The sequence below is a fragment of the Gymnodraco acuticeps genome, unplaced genomic scaffold (genome assembly GCF_902827175.1).
Source record: "Gymnodraco acuticeps unplaced genomic scaffold, fGymAcu1.1, whole genome shotgun sequence".
NCBI lineage: Eukaryota > Metazoa > Chordata > Actinopteri > Perciformes > Bathydraconidae > Gymnodraco > Gymnodraco acuticeps.
In genome coordinates this window covers 1300278-1318662 of record NW_022991632.1, presented here as the reverse complement: position 1 = coordinate 1318662, position 18385 = coordinate 1300278, and the positions used below count along the sequence as shown (strand labels likewise).

Sequence of the window (18385 nt, the reverse complement as noted above, 5' to 3'; positions counted from 1 at the left end):
TCTGCACAAACTGTGCTGTTGTATTTGCTGTAAAGTGTCTTTACTGTAGGTTATTTTTTATTATATGTACAGCACTTTGGCTCGACCAAAAATCGTTGAAAAATGTGCTATATAAATAAAACTTGATTTGATTTGATATGGACATAGGCCACCATATGAAAAGTGTGCAAATGTATTTAGTATCCTATCCATGTGAACATGTTTTAGGTGGGGGTGGACCTAACCTCCTCTAGGAGGGTCTGGGGGCATGCTCCCCCGGGAAGATTATTTTTAAAATATTGAAGTTCAATGCATTAATCAGGTGCACTTTGAGAGCAACATGAAGAGATCTATGGATAGCCTACATCTCTCAGCATCCATATGAAACAGAACTGTACAGAGATTTACTTTTTCTTTATGGATATTTTACTAATCACTCCCCTTTTAAACTGTATTCTTGTTACTGTCCTATAGTATTTCATACCCGTTTTTCATTTATTCTCTCTTTAATAACTATAATGATCATATAAAAGGTACTCCTCGCAAATACTTGTTTACATAAATGGTGACCAAACCGTTTGAGACCCACTGAGATAACTTACACTAAAGTGAACTATCTAAACACTGAGAGAGTCATTACCTCACTGAGCTGACGTTATAAGATCCTCTCAGTCTGACAGGAGAGGACTGTCCTCCACCTTGGTGTAGAAACAGCTCTTTATATCTGTTAGCATAGCTAGCTAACCAGATGCTAACAACAACATTCCACGTTACCGCTCGCGCACTCACAAAATGCGCTCGTGCCACACACACACAGAGCCGAGCTTGAATGAAACACCGAGACCCAGAAGTAGGCTACTTGTACTGTACTGTATATCATATTATTTTCGATGGCTTTACTGTATAATCACTAATCAGTGTAACAGATGAACAGATCGCCACTGGGCTTTCATCTAAACACACAGCCACGTAATGATAACAAAAAAAAGGTCAGGGGTCATTGGTCAAGCAACACACCAATCAGAGAGCAGCAGTGAGCACATCAGGCTGTGTTTTATATTTGTATTATTTATTTCTGATGTATTTCACACAAAAAACCTTTAGTGGAAACGTTTTCACTTATATGATTAAAAAAAGAAAAAAACGGCAAAGTGGCAAGGCTTGCCCACCCTGCGTTGGGGGGGCACAGTGACTCATTTGGGGGGGCATGGCCCGCCAATGACCCCCCATGACGCCGACCCTGACTGTACTTAAGTACAGTTCTCATCTCTGTTCGCCTGGCTGTTGACTATATAAAAAAACTAACGGAGTAACGCACCATGTAGTAACGATAACTGCGTTACTGAATTTAAAAAGTAATGCGTTAGAGTACTAGTTACTGCCCAAAATAACGGCGTTACAGTAACGCGTTATTTTGTGACGCGTTAGTCCCAACACTGGTCCGTACACACCAAGCCGATTTCGGCTGTCGATAGATGTCTGGCCGTCGATGAGCGTTCTGTCGGCCTACTCAGATTGGTGTGTCCCGCCCCGTCGTGTCTTTACGGCCGTGCCGACACCTTCCGCCGCCGATTCAACATGTTGAATCGGGAGGCTGTCGGCTACAGGCCGTCGGCCAAAGAAATCACTCTGATTGGCTGTTCAGCTTAGCGAATCAGTGCATGAGAAGCGAAACGGAAGTGAGGGACCCAAACAAACTACGCAGGAGACGTGAGGCGACACAACAGTCGTGTTCCGTCGGGACGTGTTCTTTGGTGTCAGTTTGGTGTGTAGGCCCCTTTAAAGTTTGTTATACAGTCTAAAATACAGAAAGTTATTTCTGGAAAAGTATGAGCTGGGGAAGATTGACAGAATATAACTGGCTTGTTGATTGTAGACTGTACAAGAGATTAACTCACATTGACTTGTTGCATATTCTTTGTACATTTTTATGGGGGATTGTCTGCTTTAATATGTTTCTTACATTTTTTGTGTGAGAGTTGAAAATAACTTTCGTAGTAAGAGGCTGCTGTTCAGGACACATCACTTATGGCGCTTTTCCACTGCAGCACGTAGCACTGCTTTTTTTTGCTTTTCCACTAGGGGTAGTTCCGGCTCAGGGCTACTTTTTCACCTTTTTTCTGGCCCTACAAAATCGAGGTTCTTACCGGGCCAACAACCGGGCTGAAGGGCTGAATATGCTAAACTAGTGACGTAAACACTCTCGACTGCTGAATGAAAGAGAGAATCGCTGGCAAGGGGGCTACAACTACAACAAGATGAACATATTTGACCGTGATTTAATTGTAATACACGTTTCAAAATGATGCCGAAGTAACAACATACTGATACTGGTCTGCAGACAAGACGGCAGGTGAAAAACCTTTTAAAATGCGTGTTTTCTAAATGGAGCTTGGCTAAGCTAACATTGTATATGCTCCGACCGTCCACACTCACAACAACGGCCTATACAGACCTAAATAAACCAGCGACTGTATTCGCCATGACATAGACAGTCTGTGGTTTGTACTTGTTTAACTTTTGTCTAGTTTCTGAACAGATATGAGGAGCTGTGAGTTCTGAGTGCTAACAGCTAACGGCTGATGTTTTGAAGATGACGTCACGGCAGTTTTACGCAGCGTCGCTCCACCCGCCGAACAGCCGATCGCCCCGCCTACACTGCGTTACTATAGTTACTACCCCAGTTGGTAAACTGTAATGGAAACGCAGCATAAAGTGAGCCTGGCCTATCAAGGCCTAACCATACCGTACTAAGCCGTGATAGGTCCTGCAGTGGAAAAGCGCCATTAAACTCTGACACATCACCCCATACAGAACAAGTGCTCCAGGAAAGCTTCTACAAAATAAAATTGCCTTGCTTAGCAGGACTGTTTGAAAATCCTTGAGTAACAGAGCAGGACATACACAATGTGTGTTTATGTGTGCATTTGAGGGTCTTTAGTGAACCATTCACAAGCCGCTGACGTAAATCGTGCCCTTCTTATTGTGTTTGTCACATTAGGTCCACAGGTCATCGAGGCCATCAGCCAGTCTCTCAGTTCCCTGTATACGTGTGTGTCTCTGTTGGTTTACATATATCTGTGTGCATGTACATCTCTTCAGTATTTGTGAGTTTATATTTCTAAGTAAGTAAGCGGGTAAAAAGATGGAAGTGTGCGTGTGTGTGTGCTCCCTGCGCATCACTGAGCACTGCACGGAGATACAGACTGGAATTTAGGGCTGAGACTCGGTGAAAGGGAGCCCCTTCCTCATGCATAAGATAGGATCAGTGTTTACATGCACAAGTAGCAGAAAGCTCTGTGGATGCAAAACATCTTCTACACTTTCTGATTCAAATGGCAGCATTTGACAGACATTTAAACATCTTTATCTGGCCATTCTTTGACCAAATGTTAATGAAAACCAGTTACATCGGTTGTATGTGGACTGATGCCTCCACAACTGGCTAGGTTTTTTTAAATTAATCAACAATTAAGCATGTTACCATGTTTTGTGTCTGTGCTGTGTGGAACATGACTCATTGCACACCTTTGCTCTGATCTGTTCCCCCTCCTGCATCGGACATCACTGGCTTCATGGCTGACACATGCATACTGACAGCGTCCTGCAAAAAAAGGAAATATGTGTCAAACTACTCTATAAGGGTATTGCTAATAAGTAAATGTGTGAAATGCGAATGACAACAGTGAATGAAAAGTGTCCCCGGCTTGCACTGTCCCTCGGGATAAGCCGCCACAATAGGAGCACAACACTAGAGCCCTTATGCAAACAAAGTGTTCTTGAATGAAGGAGGCATTTAAAAATGATCGCTCATGTGTGTTTCATTCTTAAACTTCACTCACAATATGTTAAAAGTACCCTTTTGCTCTCTCACTGTAAACAAACTGTTTTTTTTACATCGAATGTATCACTAGAACACATTGCACACATAATTTAGGCCTAGAAAAGATGACAAAATAATGAAAAAAATGTGTTAAAGTGGGGTCGGATTTTTCTTTTTCTCCTCTATTATTGGTTTATTGATACCTTAAACGTACCACATTACATATGTGCCAATGGCATGTTTGTAGTGTGTGAGTCTGAGAGTCAATCCTAAACCTTCCTGAGCCAATCAGATCCTGATTTTAATTATTCAATACTTTTACGATATGATATTTTAATGCTAAGACTGGCAAATTGCACAAACGCTCTCTCTAGTACTCATTCAGCCCTTTACACAGTCAGATTATGTTCTCCACCCTTTTTTATTCTCATGAATGTCTGATGGTAAGTGCAAACATGTGGTGGAAGAATTCTGCAACAAGTGGCTGCTCAAAATAATCCAAAGAAAAGTTTGAGTGACTGTTCTGAGGTCAGTCTAAAATCTTGTTATTGTGTAACGTGGTGCCACCACTTTAATGAGATACAATGATGACAAAACTGATGAGGCATTCTTCATGTGTGGGGTCTCCCACAGCTACACATTTGAAAAACATGTGTTCCCAACTTAAGGAATGATTACATAATTAATTAAAATGAGATGCAGTTCTGATAGTTAAGCTAGTTCTTAGGTGTTTTTCATTTGAAAAGTGTGTGCATCTGTTTAGATTAGTGTTTGTGTGTGTGTGTGTGTGTGTGTGTGTGTGTGTGTGTGTGTGTGTGTGTGGTGTGTGTGTGTGTGTGTGTGTGTGTGTGTGGTGTGTGTGTGTGTGTGTGTGTGTGTGTGTGTGTGTGTGTGTGTGTGTGTGTGTGTGTGTGTGTGTGTGTGTGTGTGTGTGTGTGTGTGTGTGTGTGTGTATGTGTGTGTCTAAGCTTCTGTCCCCCAACCAATTTACAGCCAGCCGGTTAGCTGATTTGTTGCCTTTTAGTTATGTTAATGCCACTTAATTACAGTCCTGGTTGGAACTCAAGAAGCTCACACACTGTCTCTCTCACGCACACACATACTGACAATCACCTTGCTTGTGAGCATTTGCAATTTGTGACCAAAAGAGACCTACATCTGTAGGATTTTCTCTCTTCCTGCATCTTTTTATGTCTCACTTTTATAATCAGCCCTGCAGATAACATGGCTGCTGCTCCATGCAACCTTCAGCAGCTTGGCGTCAGTTTGTCCTGGGATCTCAAAGATGTAACTCTGTATGTGTATGTGCATGGCTGTGTGTTTATGTGTGTGTGTAGTCTGTGTTTGTTTAGTTTGTAGACTGGACAGCCAGGACTACTTATTCCTGACAGCATATGATCCTGAACCCGGCCTAGCTTTCATTCGTCCAGGGAATGTGTGTGTGCATTTGTCTTTGTGTGGGGGTGCTTTTGGCTGTGTGTGACTCCCTGAGTCACATGCTAAGCCCCAAACACCAGCTCAGGGATCCCAGCCAATTAAAAGCTAACACAGGCCCGGATGCCTTGCCCCTACCAACATCTGGGTATTAAACTAAACGCCTGCGATATATTAGTTATGAAGTCAGCAGCTCTGAGGAGGACCACACAGGAGAAGTGCACATTTTGCTGTATGTCTCTGTGTATGTGATCCAAATAGCTGCTCTGTAATTTGTTCAGTGTAAATTGATGAGGTTTGTTTAGGTAAATGGCAAGCAGAATGAAAAAGAAGAACATAATTTCCATCCCTACTGTTTTTCATCAACAGATCGCAGCAGTCATCAGTTTTCAGATGATTTATGGTTTACTGCCGATTCCCAGTGGGCATACAAGGCAGATGAGTTGTGGACTGAGACAAATTTGAGCACAGGAGGAAAGCATGTGTTGTTTTGCAAAGGTTTTTTCAAAATTCTTGCAAAAACACAGAAAGGCAGGCAACTAAAAGAGCCAGCAAATGTAAAACTGTAGAAAGGTTTCTTTCTTTTCTTTAAGGTACAGAGAGTTAGAGGAAGAGACAATGAAGGGCAAATCGTTTGAAGAAGGTAAAAAAGAGAAAAGGCAGGTTGTGGGACAGCAGGAAAGTGATGATATAACACGTTGTAATACAATGACCCTTATGAAGGGTGCACACACAAACACACAGATGTGCACGTTTTGTTATACAACTGAAACCTGATGAAGACATGTCTCTACATGTTCTTAGCTGCTGGGACTAATTTAAATACAGTTTACATTCTGAGGGGAGAGATACTGGTATGCTCTGAAGAACAACACGAGTCGTTTATGATGTTTATAATGAGCAGTTTAAGAGACATAGCAGGGAAAGACTTTCAGCTCGAGTGTCCACCACAGTCTATGGTGTCCATACATATTTTCTTTATAGCATCTGCTCTTACAGTACGGTGACAGGTCAGGCCTCCGTTTTTGACAACTCAATGTTTGCACGCTGTCAGCCCCAAATGTCAGCGAGAGGCGACTTTTGAAACATGATGTCTGCATATTTTACAGACCTGCTTATATTAGATTTGTCCTGGATAATTAGAATACTTTCAGAAATGTTGGCTTGTGTCACAAGTTTGACATCATTTTTTACATTTTTAATATTCAAAAATACTTTGGTAAGACACATTTTACACTCATGTAAGAATTGCTACACATTTTTCTTACATTATGTATTTTTTTCAAGTAATTCAAATATTTCTCCTAGGTGCTAAAGCCAAATTTTTGTAAAAACTCATTAATTTGCATTCTATATAAAGGAAGAAAATGTTCATACAACACAATAATTAACACTGTGAGGACGAGTTACAATTGAAGCACCAGGTTCTATCTCTCATTCTGTTGAAGTGCTGGTGTTATCCATCAGGCAGTCTCAACTTCTGCCTCTTTTAAGTCTGTCTGCACAAAGGTACTTGCCAGTATTGAACCTGCCTTTAAGTCTACACATTACAAAGCATTGTCACTTCCTAAAAAACGAGCCGTCAAGTAATTCCACATGTCCTTTTCTTGAATAATCCTGTCCAGTGCATGTTATGGTTGTGATGTCTGTGTCTTGTGTCCCTCCTGTGAGAGGCTCTCAGAGCTGTGGTCACTGTGTGAGTCTGGTGGCCCGCAGGCCTCGTCTGCTGCTGTCGCTGTTCGGAGGGTCTTCGCAGTGGTTTCTCCCACACACCGAACGCAAACACACACATAAACACAGCCTCACGTAGTGCACTCCCTGTCTGTGTCTCTCGCTCTGCCTTCCTTTGTCCGTGTTGCTCTGAGCCACACACATGCGTTTGGGTATCCGCCCCCACACACTCTCCCACCGCCATGCCCTGGAGCCCCCTCTGTCTCCCTTTCCTCTGTCTACTTTTCCTCACAAGTTTTCCACCTCTTCGCTCTCCTCCCTCACTTCCAGCTGTGCTATACAGCGCAGGAATATAAGTAGCAGCAGGCCGGCTATAAATATCGCCTGCCCACCCAAGACTGTTAGGATTATTATTTTTCTTATAATCACTGCGGTCTTTCTATAAACTGAACAGATTATTATCTGGTTTTTGTCTCCGTTTCAATGTGTTACTGCCGGGTCCACTGACATTTTGCAGAGGACATTTTCCTTCTGCTGGTGTCAGGGAGATTATTGGCAGTTTAAGTCACAGTGAGCAAGTGACAGTAAAGTGGACAAGAACCAGGAGAAAATATGACCAAGAGATACAGAAAGGATGGGAAGTAAAGAGGAGTCGGGTGACGTTCTTGAGTGCTTGTGAAGGTGAAGATGACTGCTTAGCAGGATTTACAATGACAGAGCTTTTTTTTTTCTTCTTGAAAATGGGGGCTGGGCTTCTAGTTGTTTATAGATGGAGCATTTTTTACGTGCTGCTCGGTCTACAGCTGGGAGCCAGCTGTGTGAATCAACCTTTCCTCATCTGCTTTATCCATCCTTCTCTCCTTTTTTCCTCCCCCTCTTTCCTCCGCTTCTCCTCCATAAAAGGAGTTCAAAGAAATAGTTGTGGTTGGAGTAAAACCTACCTGATTCACAGCCATGCAGAAGTAGTACAAGCAGAGAAATAAAAGGGGTAAGACAAGAGAAGAGTTCGATGTTAGACAGAGAGGGGAGGGAGGTGAGTTGGGGGAGGGAATGATACTGGAGGTAAAGAGAGGAGGGAGGAGAGAAGGGGAGCAGGCCAGGGTACAGGAAACCACAGGTATGTGCAAGATAGTGGGTGGTTGGCCTGGAGAGAGGACAGAGGATTGTGGAGGAGTGAAGGAACAGCGAGTTATGGGGAGACTAAAGAGGAAGGAAACACTCTCACATGTGTTGGTAGCAAGTCTGTCCTCTTGATAGTGTTGTTAGTCGAAATCCCTGAACTGACAAATGTTAAAGATCTAACTGCGTCTGAGAAAGCAAAGCTGCTCAGCAGCCAGCGGTACAAAACGCTGCTTGTGCAGGCAAATGAAAACAAGGAGAGGTGAACCGCTCATAATCTTAAAACAAACACTATCGAGTCACAGACTGATCAGGCCGACAGTTACTGCGGTGGTAAAACAGTAATCATGACTATGCAGCAAAGGCAGTGTGTTGCTCTACAAGGCAGCTTGAGTAAATTACGGTACTTTTTGCACTAAAATATATTCTGTCAGTGTATTTAGCTAACTTTACCTTCTTTGCTCTTCTCTACGCCCTCAACCGTTCCACAGTTTGCCGAAAACCCTCTTTTCCTCTGATACTGCTGCTCCTGGCATAACTTTTCCTCATCTTAAAATCAGCTCAGTTCGCAAAGAAGTTCAGCAAATTCTCCTCAGAAGCAGTTTTCTACTCATTCTGCGTTACTCTTTTCTACTGTGCTTGGTTTAGCTCTGCCCTTGTGTCTACAGTTTGTAGCTATGTGGAGCTGCGGCTCTGAATCCCTTTAGTGCCCCGCTGTCTGTCATCAGTCACACCGGCTGTGTAGCAACAAGGGATCATCGTTTCATTCTGACATTTCGACAAGGTGAGAACCCCAGCAGTGAGACATCAGCACCACAGCTTCCTCAGCCAGCAGTTCACAGTACAGGGATACGTGCAGTGTGAACCAGGGGGTTGAAACCTGGGTTATGGCGTTGACTGTATTAAACCACAGTGCGAGTGTAGTAAACATTAGTTTAGGGTTTCAGGGATTCTTCTTTCTAAAAAAAAGACTGAGCAAATTGTCGAACATATCTTATATAAAAGTACGTATACAGATTTTAATTACATTTTCTTAAGACAACATTAAAGGGGACCTATCATGCAAAATGCACTTTTGTACGTCTTTTATACATGAATATGTGTCCCGGTGTCAGAAAACACAACCCTCTCTCTTTTCCTCCATGCCCAAATCTCTAAAAACGGGGCTGCAACGGAGCTGATTATTATTTGAATTTTTCTGACGTCAGAAATGGGGTGCTCCGCCTATATGGGCAACTCTCCACCTATCAGGGGAATGAGAGACCGCTCGAAAGCGCTGGAGACGCTGTAGTACATATGCCAGGCCTGTAAGTGGCGCTGTAGTCTGCCACAAAAGCAGAATCAGCCCTTGCAAAAACAGGGCTGGAAAGAGCAAATAGAGCAAAATGAGGCATGGCTAAAATGCATGATCTGTTTGGTATTTTGAAAAAAAAACTTCACAGACACGTTTTATAGGTATGGCCCTACAATATATGTTTCAAATATAGCATGATAGGTCCACTTTAAGTTAGATTAAGACATTCAAAAGAAACGTGGCGCTGCAGTTTGCTGTTTTTGCTTAATACCGTTTTTCTTGCTTTCTACACAGCTTCCTGCAACAGACCACACTTAGTTACAGTTTATATTGAACAAAATACTTTTGTTCTAATTTATTTAGATGCAGAAACACATCAGACTCCAACTCATTCCCAATCTTGTCCCTTGTGTTTCAGATAGAGACAGGTAGTCAAGGTCTGACATTAAGATGAGATAAATATATAATAAGTCAAAGATAACAATAGATATTACCATCAAAATATTATCATAATAGCACTGACAATGAAAATGATGATGAATTGTTGCCCAGCCCAGCCAATACCTGCTCATCGTCAATTTATGAACCTGCTCACATGAGGATTATGCCTTGGTCCGGTGTCTTTTGAAGTGTTCTGTTTAGTAAGTTTAAGAGAGTAATTAAAGCTGTTAAAGGAAACTCAAAGTGGCTGTTTAAGTAGATATGACATTAATCTTCCCTGCAGCAGGTCAGTGAATGGGGCTTATTGTACATTACAGTGATGTCTCCGGCCCTGTGGCCTTTCGCTGGTCACACCATTAGCCCCCATCACATTATAGCAGCTGTGAGGAATTTACAGAGTCTGGGTAAAAGGGGTAAAAACACAAGGGAGGGTGGGTGGGGGAGAAAAGCAGGGAAGGAGGAGAGTCTGTGTTGGGTGGGGTGGTGGGGGTTACAAAAACAAAGCCAGAATTTAAAAACAAAGTTTACCAGCTAAGGAAAACAACAGGGCTAGAAAAAGTTGGTGGGTAAGGAAAGAGAGAAAAAAATGAAAATGAGTTAGAATCTGGACTGTGGTTGGCTGAGGTCCCAAGCCCCACCTTCGTCTCCCCCTTCCTCCCCTCTCTCAGTCTCCAGCCCTAACACAACAGAATCCCCCACAAACCTAGCCACATCAGGAACGGCTGGCTACATTATAGCTGCCATTATCGTCTCTCAAGTCATAACAGCCAGAGAACACCCACCTCGACTGCTGCTCCGCCAGGAGGGGGAGGGGCGAGGGAGAGGTCGCAAGAGCAGGAATGAGCTGGGAGAGAGGGAATGAGGGAGAGGGTGGAGGCAGCGGGGGAGAAGAAGGAGAGAGAGAGCAGGAGATAGCCAGAGATACAGAGCAATAGAAAAGGCAGAATGAGAAGAGGGAATGAGGGAGAGGGTGGGGGACAAAATAGTTTCAGACGGTTGTTTACACGGCAGGACATGCTCCAAAGATGTGTGCCGGTTTGATTTAGGCTGTTTTGTGTTGTCTAAGTAAGAGATTATCCTGCAAACACATGCTGTATACTGACATTCCCATCTGAGTGTAGAAGAGAAATGAGGTTAAGAGGAGAGGGGCTGTCATTAAATGCCTCTTTCTACATTGGCTGGGGAGGGAGCGGGGGTCATGTGTGAGCCCCAGTTTAGTGTTACACCCAGGAGTAAAGGAGCGCAGAAGCAGAGTCGGATCAGGCCTTTTGTCTGACACAACCAGTGACCTGTGGAAATATCTGTCCTCTCAGGAGACTTACTCAGAGGGAGGAGGAATGACGCTTGATGGGAATGTCACAAATGGCCAGCAGTGCAAGACTAAACAATGTGTGTCTTTGTATACCACATATACAAACTCACCTGAGAGCTGAGGTTGGTGGGACTAATACGTACCATTACAAAAAAAAGTCACCTATGCACTCGAAGTCCTGCAACAAGTAGTATACATGTATACTGCTTATGATGGTGTTTTACTGAGCTATTGTTTGGATGAAATTACACTTTACACGTCATCAGAAGGAAAACATTAATAAATAAACACAAGCACTGAGCCATGTTACTGTGCATTTTGAAATGAAATGCAACCTTGTTTGATTTTCTAAAGCAATACTTTTAAACGTTTAATCATTAAACAACGCATTATTGTTTCTTATAATGAAAAGTTGAGTTCATAAGCAATAAAAGCACATCTTCACTTATTCAAAACAATCAATGCAGCTTTAATTTTTTCTCGAATGGCGATTTGATTATTTTAATGTTTAATGATTTTATTTGTTTAACTAGAATGGGTCTCTTCTACTTGTATTGTTACGATGTCGTTATATCGTCATCTTACAGTAATTCAAATCATAGTGTAAATAGTAGCCTACATCTACCTCACGTTTGCTAACATAATCTAACATTAGCCGCTGTAAGCTACAGTTCATACCAGACCAAGTAAGGCTGAAAAAACAAAACAGCCTAGTGTGTTGAAGCGAGTGAGGGTTTATTGCTTGAATCCAACCTTTGATTTAAAAGAGGAATAATGTGTTGGATCTGAAGTGGTAGTTAGTATCAGGTGAGAGGTGAGTATTTACAGTGCTGCGGTCTGGTTTCTGACTGTGAATGATTAATAGACCAGTAGGGATACAAAACCATATTTTATTTATTGGTGTTAAGCTGTGCAGGTTGGGTGAGTAAGAAAGTAAGACTGAATGGAAATATATTAGGCTAGACCACAACTCAGATATTTTGCTTGAAAATATTAAGTAATTGGAGGTGAATTTGGATTATATCATCCCTAAAGTCTGCCATGCTACTTTAACCAGGACTAAGCAGAGTGCTCAGTGCCTGCTTTAAGATGTTTCTCAATGGATGATATTGTGGAAGTCACTTTGGGGTCTTCAAACACCAAATGTGTGACCTATCAGGCAGGATGATTTTAAATATACTTCACCAATTCAACACACATCAAACATAGTTGATTAATATATTGCACAATTAATTAAATGAGTGTATAAGACACTGCAGGTTATATTGACGATTGCTTTTGTAATAATTGTTTTAAGAGTAAAAACATTTTGTGACCAACTTTTTTTTTGTTGCCCTCACAGAGGGACTTATATACACAGATACAAAATACATTTAAGAGTAAAATATAAATAAATGTTTTCAAAACATTTGTTCTGCGTTATACGATACGTGCACCTCTTCTACCATTTCTGAAATACTACTACTATATTCATGCCCTGTTTTCTCACACTGGTTTCATCATTTTCCCATGTTTAGTGGATAATGTTGAGGAAGTGTTTGTGTGAGGTTTGAGGCGACTGGCTTTTAGGTGTGTCTAACTTCTATGGGATGATGCTGAAGCTGGAGTGTTTGAACCGAGAGGTTTTGGGTGTAGAAAGTGGCTGGACATCCTGTCCTCATCCTCAGCTCCCTGGTTCCTGCCCAGCTCGCTGTGCCACAGACTTGTTTAGTTAGCCGTTGATTTATAGCCTTGGGGTTTTTAATATGCCTTTGCTCTATCCCTCTAAAACCCGACACCGCAAAATTACACGAGGAGCAAACAAACTCCTTGAAAGTTTCTCACAGTATTTTGACCTAAAATAGCACAATGCCACGACACCTGTGTCAGCACCCTGCATTTATGAAATCATATGCAGTTATATGTGTACATAAATAAACACATACAAGGAAGATGCATCAATCAGAAACTATTCCACATTAGATTGATCAAATATGAAATCTTGGTGCATTACCTGCAGAAATCTTGTATATAAATGTAATTTTTCGAGAAGACGGGATGCTTTGCAAACATGAATTATGTTAAATAACTCTATATTTGCACTATCTTTACTGCAATTAACTGAATAAGAGCATACTCTATGTGCCATGCAAATTAATTACAAACACACAGTTGGGTGTGTGTACACACTCACTCGCTGCCTTGCTCCCTGGAGAAACACTTGGAACCATGTTTTTCAAAAGATTTCCAGCTTGCTTTTGCACAGGTGGTCTCATACATTATTCACTCATACTCTAGATCCACCACCATTTATCATGTCAAACACACTCTCTGTTACACACACACTCAAACCCACACGCTGCACAGCAAATACACTTGTCTCCAAAACTCCCTGCTCATACACACCTGCCACTGTGCTTACACAGTACAAACTGCTCCGGTATATTCAGTCACACTCACTCTTTCACACACACATTCTCTGCAGACTTGGTGGCCACTGGATTATTATGCTGCTACCCCCTGGCGAGACCGACAGGTGTGTGTGTGTGTGTGTGTGTGTGTGTGGTGTGTGTGTGTGTGTGTGTGTGTGTGTGTGTGTGTGTGTGTGTGTGTGTGTGTGTGTGTGTGTGTGTGTGTGTGTGTGTGTGTGTGTGTGTGTGTGTGTGTGTGTGTGTGTGTGTGTGTGTGTGTGTGTGTGTGTGTGTGTGTGTGTGTGTGTTTGTGACAGGCAGTCTGGCAACCCCCTTCTTGGTATTTATGAGTTCTGGACAGCTGAGGTGCAAGATCTCTATTTAGCGCTTCCGGCTAATTATCATACACACATCCGAAGCAGGCGCTGAATATATGCAATTAGCCCCGAACCGCCCACATCATTTAACCAATCGCTAACTTTGCATATCAAATCCCCCTGGTGGCTTGTGGGCTTAAATAGGTCCCTACTGCCCTTTTAACACTTGTGCTACTACATAACAGGCATGGCAACCTGTCACACTGAAACCACAGAGCTTTCATCTGCAGGGAAAATAAGCTTTCTCAGTTTAGGTTCGAACACTTGTCACATGAACAGCAGCAGTGGGATACTTTGGTGCGACATACATGCAACATCTTAAGTACAAAGCTAAAGAACATTGTGTCAGATTTGTGAACTTTTTTTACATTTTGAAATTTGTATGGATTATTAAAAAATCATTAATCATTGATTAATCTGCAAAAATATGTTCTATATTATTTGTCTATTATAATCAGTGTCCACATTTGTTTGGAAATGACAAGCTAATATAGCATTTCTGCTACTTTCACATAAAACAATCTCTATGAATTATTTTTGACAAATGACCCAGACTAATATTAACAAATGTTTTGGCTTTTCCAAACATGTGGTAGCGACGACATCAGAGAACGTGTACAGTAATTTTCGGTCCTAATTACCTGTGTAACCATGTTAGAGCCCACAGTCCCGATTATTAGTACCTGCACTGATGTGGTTGGATGTAATGAGCAGGTGCTTGTTCCCAAGATCTCTCAGCTAGAATTACCCTTCACATGCACTCTTGCTGAAAGACACCATCTCAATATGAGCCTCATACAAAAGACTGCTTTGTTCTACTGTTACTTTTTTCTCTGTTTGTTTTGCTAATGTCCCGTAAGTATTTGTTTTTAAAGCTTTGAGGTAAAACCCACATTTTCTTTTTCTTCATGCTCTTTCCGCGGTGATCGCTACTTTCCAGGATGGGAAGGTGCGGCAGGTTTTTAGTGTCTGTCAGCAGCGTTTGAGGTGCACAACTTTGTTTAGAGAAGAGAGATTACAGCCAAACCCGCTGTTTGTGTCACAGGGTTTTGTCTAATCTGGAGGAGTCCGTCAGGGCACATCAGGACAATCACATGATCTGGAGAGTTGTCTGTTCTTAGATCAACAAAATATATTTTTAGGGCAAATTCATTTGCATTTTTTCCTATTGTATGTAGTTATTGGGTGACATAATTTTTCCAAATAGAGCTTTAGATGCTTATATTTCGTAGATTTGTGCCTGCGGAATGCAAATCAAGCATTGTTGTTTTTCAAAGTTAAAAAGAGTTTAACAACCCCTCAATTACATAAATTACACATAAACCACACAACTGAATACATAATAAAATTAGCCTCCTGTTCACCACAGTGACTCATGATATGATACATAAACTGTGTTCAGCATGGCGTTGAATTGTTATCAGATTTTTTTGTTTTTTAATCCCTTATCATTTACATTGTATAATTTTGTATTAGCTTTAATTCATTAAAAGACTGACTACAGTTATGAAAATGTTTGCCATTAAGAGTACATTCCACACATACAGTTCATCCAATAAAATATGATGGATGAAGCAGGGATAGCAGCACGTTTAACACTGTCCACTATGAGTGCTTCTAGCTTACATTCTTGAGAAAATATGACTCCTCAGCTTCTGTGTTTTACCAACTGTCAGTAAAATGTAAATGCAAGATTGCATGACGACGTTTAACAATGTGTTTAAATATATTTATTCTTCTTCATGTATTTAATAATGAGTTGTAGTACTCGCTTTGTTTGAAATAAGTATGACTCAAGCTTTTCAGTGGGAGTTTTCTTTTTGCCCTTCAACTGTTTAGCTTGGTTTGGTCTGTTATTAACATACATATTATTTTTTCCCCAACCACAATTGTTTTTGTCTATTTGGCTTTTCAGTCTGGTGGAGTGTAGTTTAGTTTGGTGGGGTTTGTTTTGGCTTCCTTGCTTCAGCCTAACCGTGTCCTTTTCTTTGTGTCAGGTCCAGGGTGTTTGGGGAGCAGTAGGTCTCGGAGCTCCAATGCCAGTGGACATGCAGCCACAGCAGGGGCTGTATCACTACGAGACCTCACCCAGCCAGCCCTCCAGAGGGTAAGAGAGAGATGAACACGTGCTACGTCCTCAATCATTACTCCCTTGATGCATTTAAACGTCTATTTGTCATACAGAATCCCACAAATGCTATAAGAGAAGTAAAAGCAATACCTCAACATTTTGGTAAATACACTTATTTGCTTTATTTCTGGGAAAAGATAAGATCAAATGTATTTTATTGATAAGGAGATCGTTACAACTATCATGCCTGAATGTTAAGTACATAGAATGATATTGTGATTATTCTAAATAAGCATAAAAAAGAAAAAGAAAAAAGGGGGGAAGCAAACCTTGCAGTGTCCAAAATACTTGGTAAAAAAAGACTTCTGGCAATATTTCGAGGCTGACATGTTGCATCTTGATGTTTTAATAAATACAAGACAAAACATTTTTAAAAATGAAAACGTTGTTATCAAGGGGATGTTACCTGTTGAGCTAGATACAGCGGTTGATGTTTGAGTTATTATCTAAAAACTATATATTGAAGATATATATATATATATACACATCATACACAAACTTCAGAGTTCCACTTAAATGTGACAAATATACAAATGAACTAGTGTACCACAGAGCTTTATAGAAGACAAACTATGTAATCGTCTGAGTTATTTAAAAAGTAGCTACATTTTTGTATCAAAATTACCAACATATATTAGCTGACATACAACAGCACATTAATAAACAAGCTTACATATTTCTTGGCAAACAACAGCTCATTCTTCCGCCCATCATTTATTTTTCTTGGATCGGCACAATGATATAACACCTGGCAACTCAACTGTTATTGGAGGACTTAAATAAAGTCCCGACATAAAGTATGAGGTTTGACACTGTGTGTCAATAAGTTGAAAGGTTATAGTTGGCACCTTTTCTGATGTGGGACAGATTCATCCTAGCTATTTCCTCCTGCTCCCAGGTGTTATGCTAAGATGATCAATGTTTTTTTATTCCATATCTAGAAAACAGGAATCATGTTCATCTAAGAGGCTTGAAAATTGTACCTGGAGGGTGCAGAAGCCCAGGTCTATCTGCAATTGTTGTGGCTGCAGTACTAGTCCAGCCCCTCACTCCTCCCCCTCTACTCCCCCCCCCCCCTCCCTCCCTCATGCCACCCAGGTTGCGGGTGGACTCGGCCTCTCTCTGACAGCTGCTAATTACAGGCTGACCAGGCCCCGCTGCGCTCTGCATGACTGCCTCGCGCCCTGCTCAGGTTACCCAGAGTGAGGGAGAAACAGAGAGAGATGGAGAGAAAGGTGACTAGTAGGGACAGAGAAAGACAGAGGAGCAGGAGCAGGAGGAGGAGGAGGAGGAGGGAGGGAGGGAGAGAGAGAGAGAGAGAGAGAGAGAGAGAGAGAGAGAGAGAGAGAGAGAGAGAGAGAGAGAGAGAGAGAGAGGGAGAGAGAGCAGACGGGATGAATGGGAGAAAGGGAGAAAGGAGGGAGAGGTAGAGTCGGGGGGAACCAGCACAGTGGATTAGAGAGGGCAGATTAAGCTCCTGTGTGGAATACACGTTGTGGTGAAATAATTAAAGAACTGAAAGGAGGACTTAGGAGAAGGTGGATAGATGAAGTCTGCCCATCAGGAGAGGAGCGAGAGGGACAGCGAGAGGGAGGAAAATAAGAGAGACAGATTTTAAACTAACCAGGCAGACTGATGAAAGGTCAGAGAAAACATTAAAATGAATGAGAAGATTGGAAAGTTCCAATGAAGCTTTCCTAGGGGAAAACCCAGAAGAGTACATTTCCAGTGAAGACCAACATAAGGCCTATACCCCATCTAGTGGAGAGAACCAGATATCACAAGAGATCCAGGCTGTGAACTAGCTTTAAAAGTTACTAAACTTAATATGGTGGTATTCATAGAAGGTTTCCAAAAGGCTGCTGTCACTTAACTTGACCCAAATGACCGATTAGGACAAATAAAAAACAAAATATATTTTCAATATGCGTTTCCAATTTATATATAATAATTCGCTCCTTTGTTACTTTAAAGACCTAAATCCATTCACTTAATGCATTTGTTCCTCTATGCCTTCTGCCTCAATAGGTGTGTTTCTGTCCACATCTTATAAGTGCATATTCCATTTATTGAATTTATATATATTTTTTAATTTATTAAACAATGAACATTTACAATGTATTTGTATTATTATTAGAAATATTTGGATGGAAACCTGGCTAGTGACTTGCAACCATGGTGAATGCTTATCTTAAAATGCTTTTACAGAGTACGTTTCAAGTTGGAACTTGCACTTTATCCCTTTTTTTATGCACTTTTATTTTTAAGGTAGAATATAATAAAATATCATAACAGTTTTGACACTGTTACCACTTTATTTCTTCTATGTCCACAGCTTCCATCACACTTTTTGCATTTGCATTTTTTCACATTTAGTTTGGATTTGTCATGATTGATAATAGTGTTTCTTTGAT

The 18385-nt window shown here is 41.3% G+C and overlaps 1 protein-coding gene across 3 annotated transcripts in view; it reads left to right on the top strand.

Moving 5' to 3' along the window:
- gli1 (GLI family zinc finger 1) overlaps nt 1-18385 on the top strand; it is a 51952-nt gene that overhangs the window by 22307 nt on the left and 11260 nt on the right. For all 3 annotated transcript variants that reach the window (XM_034198382.1, XM_034198381.1, XM_034198380.1), the window contains one exon: nt 15838-15947. In XM_034198382.1, the coding sequence (XP_034054273.1) occupies nt 15877-15947 (71 nt within the window). In that variant the 5' untranslated portion in view covers nt 15838-15876. Of the gene's footprint in view, nt 1-15837; nt 15948-18385 lie in introns of those variants that run through there.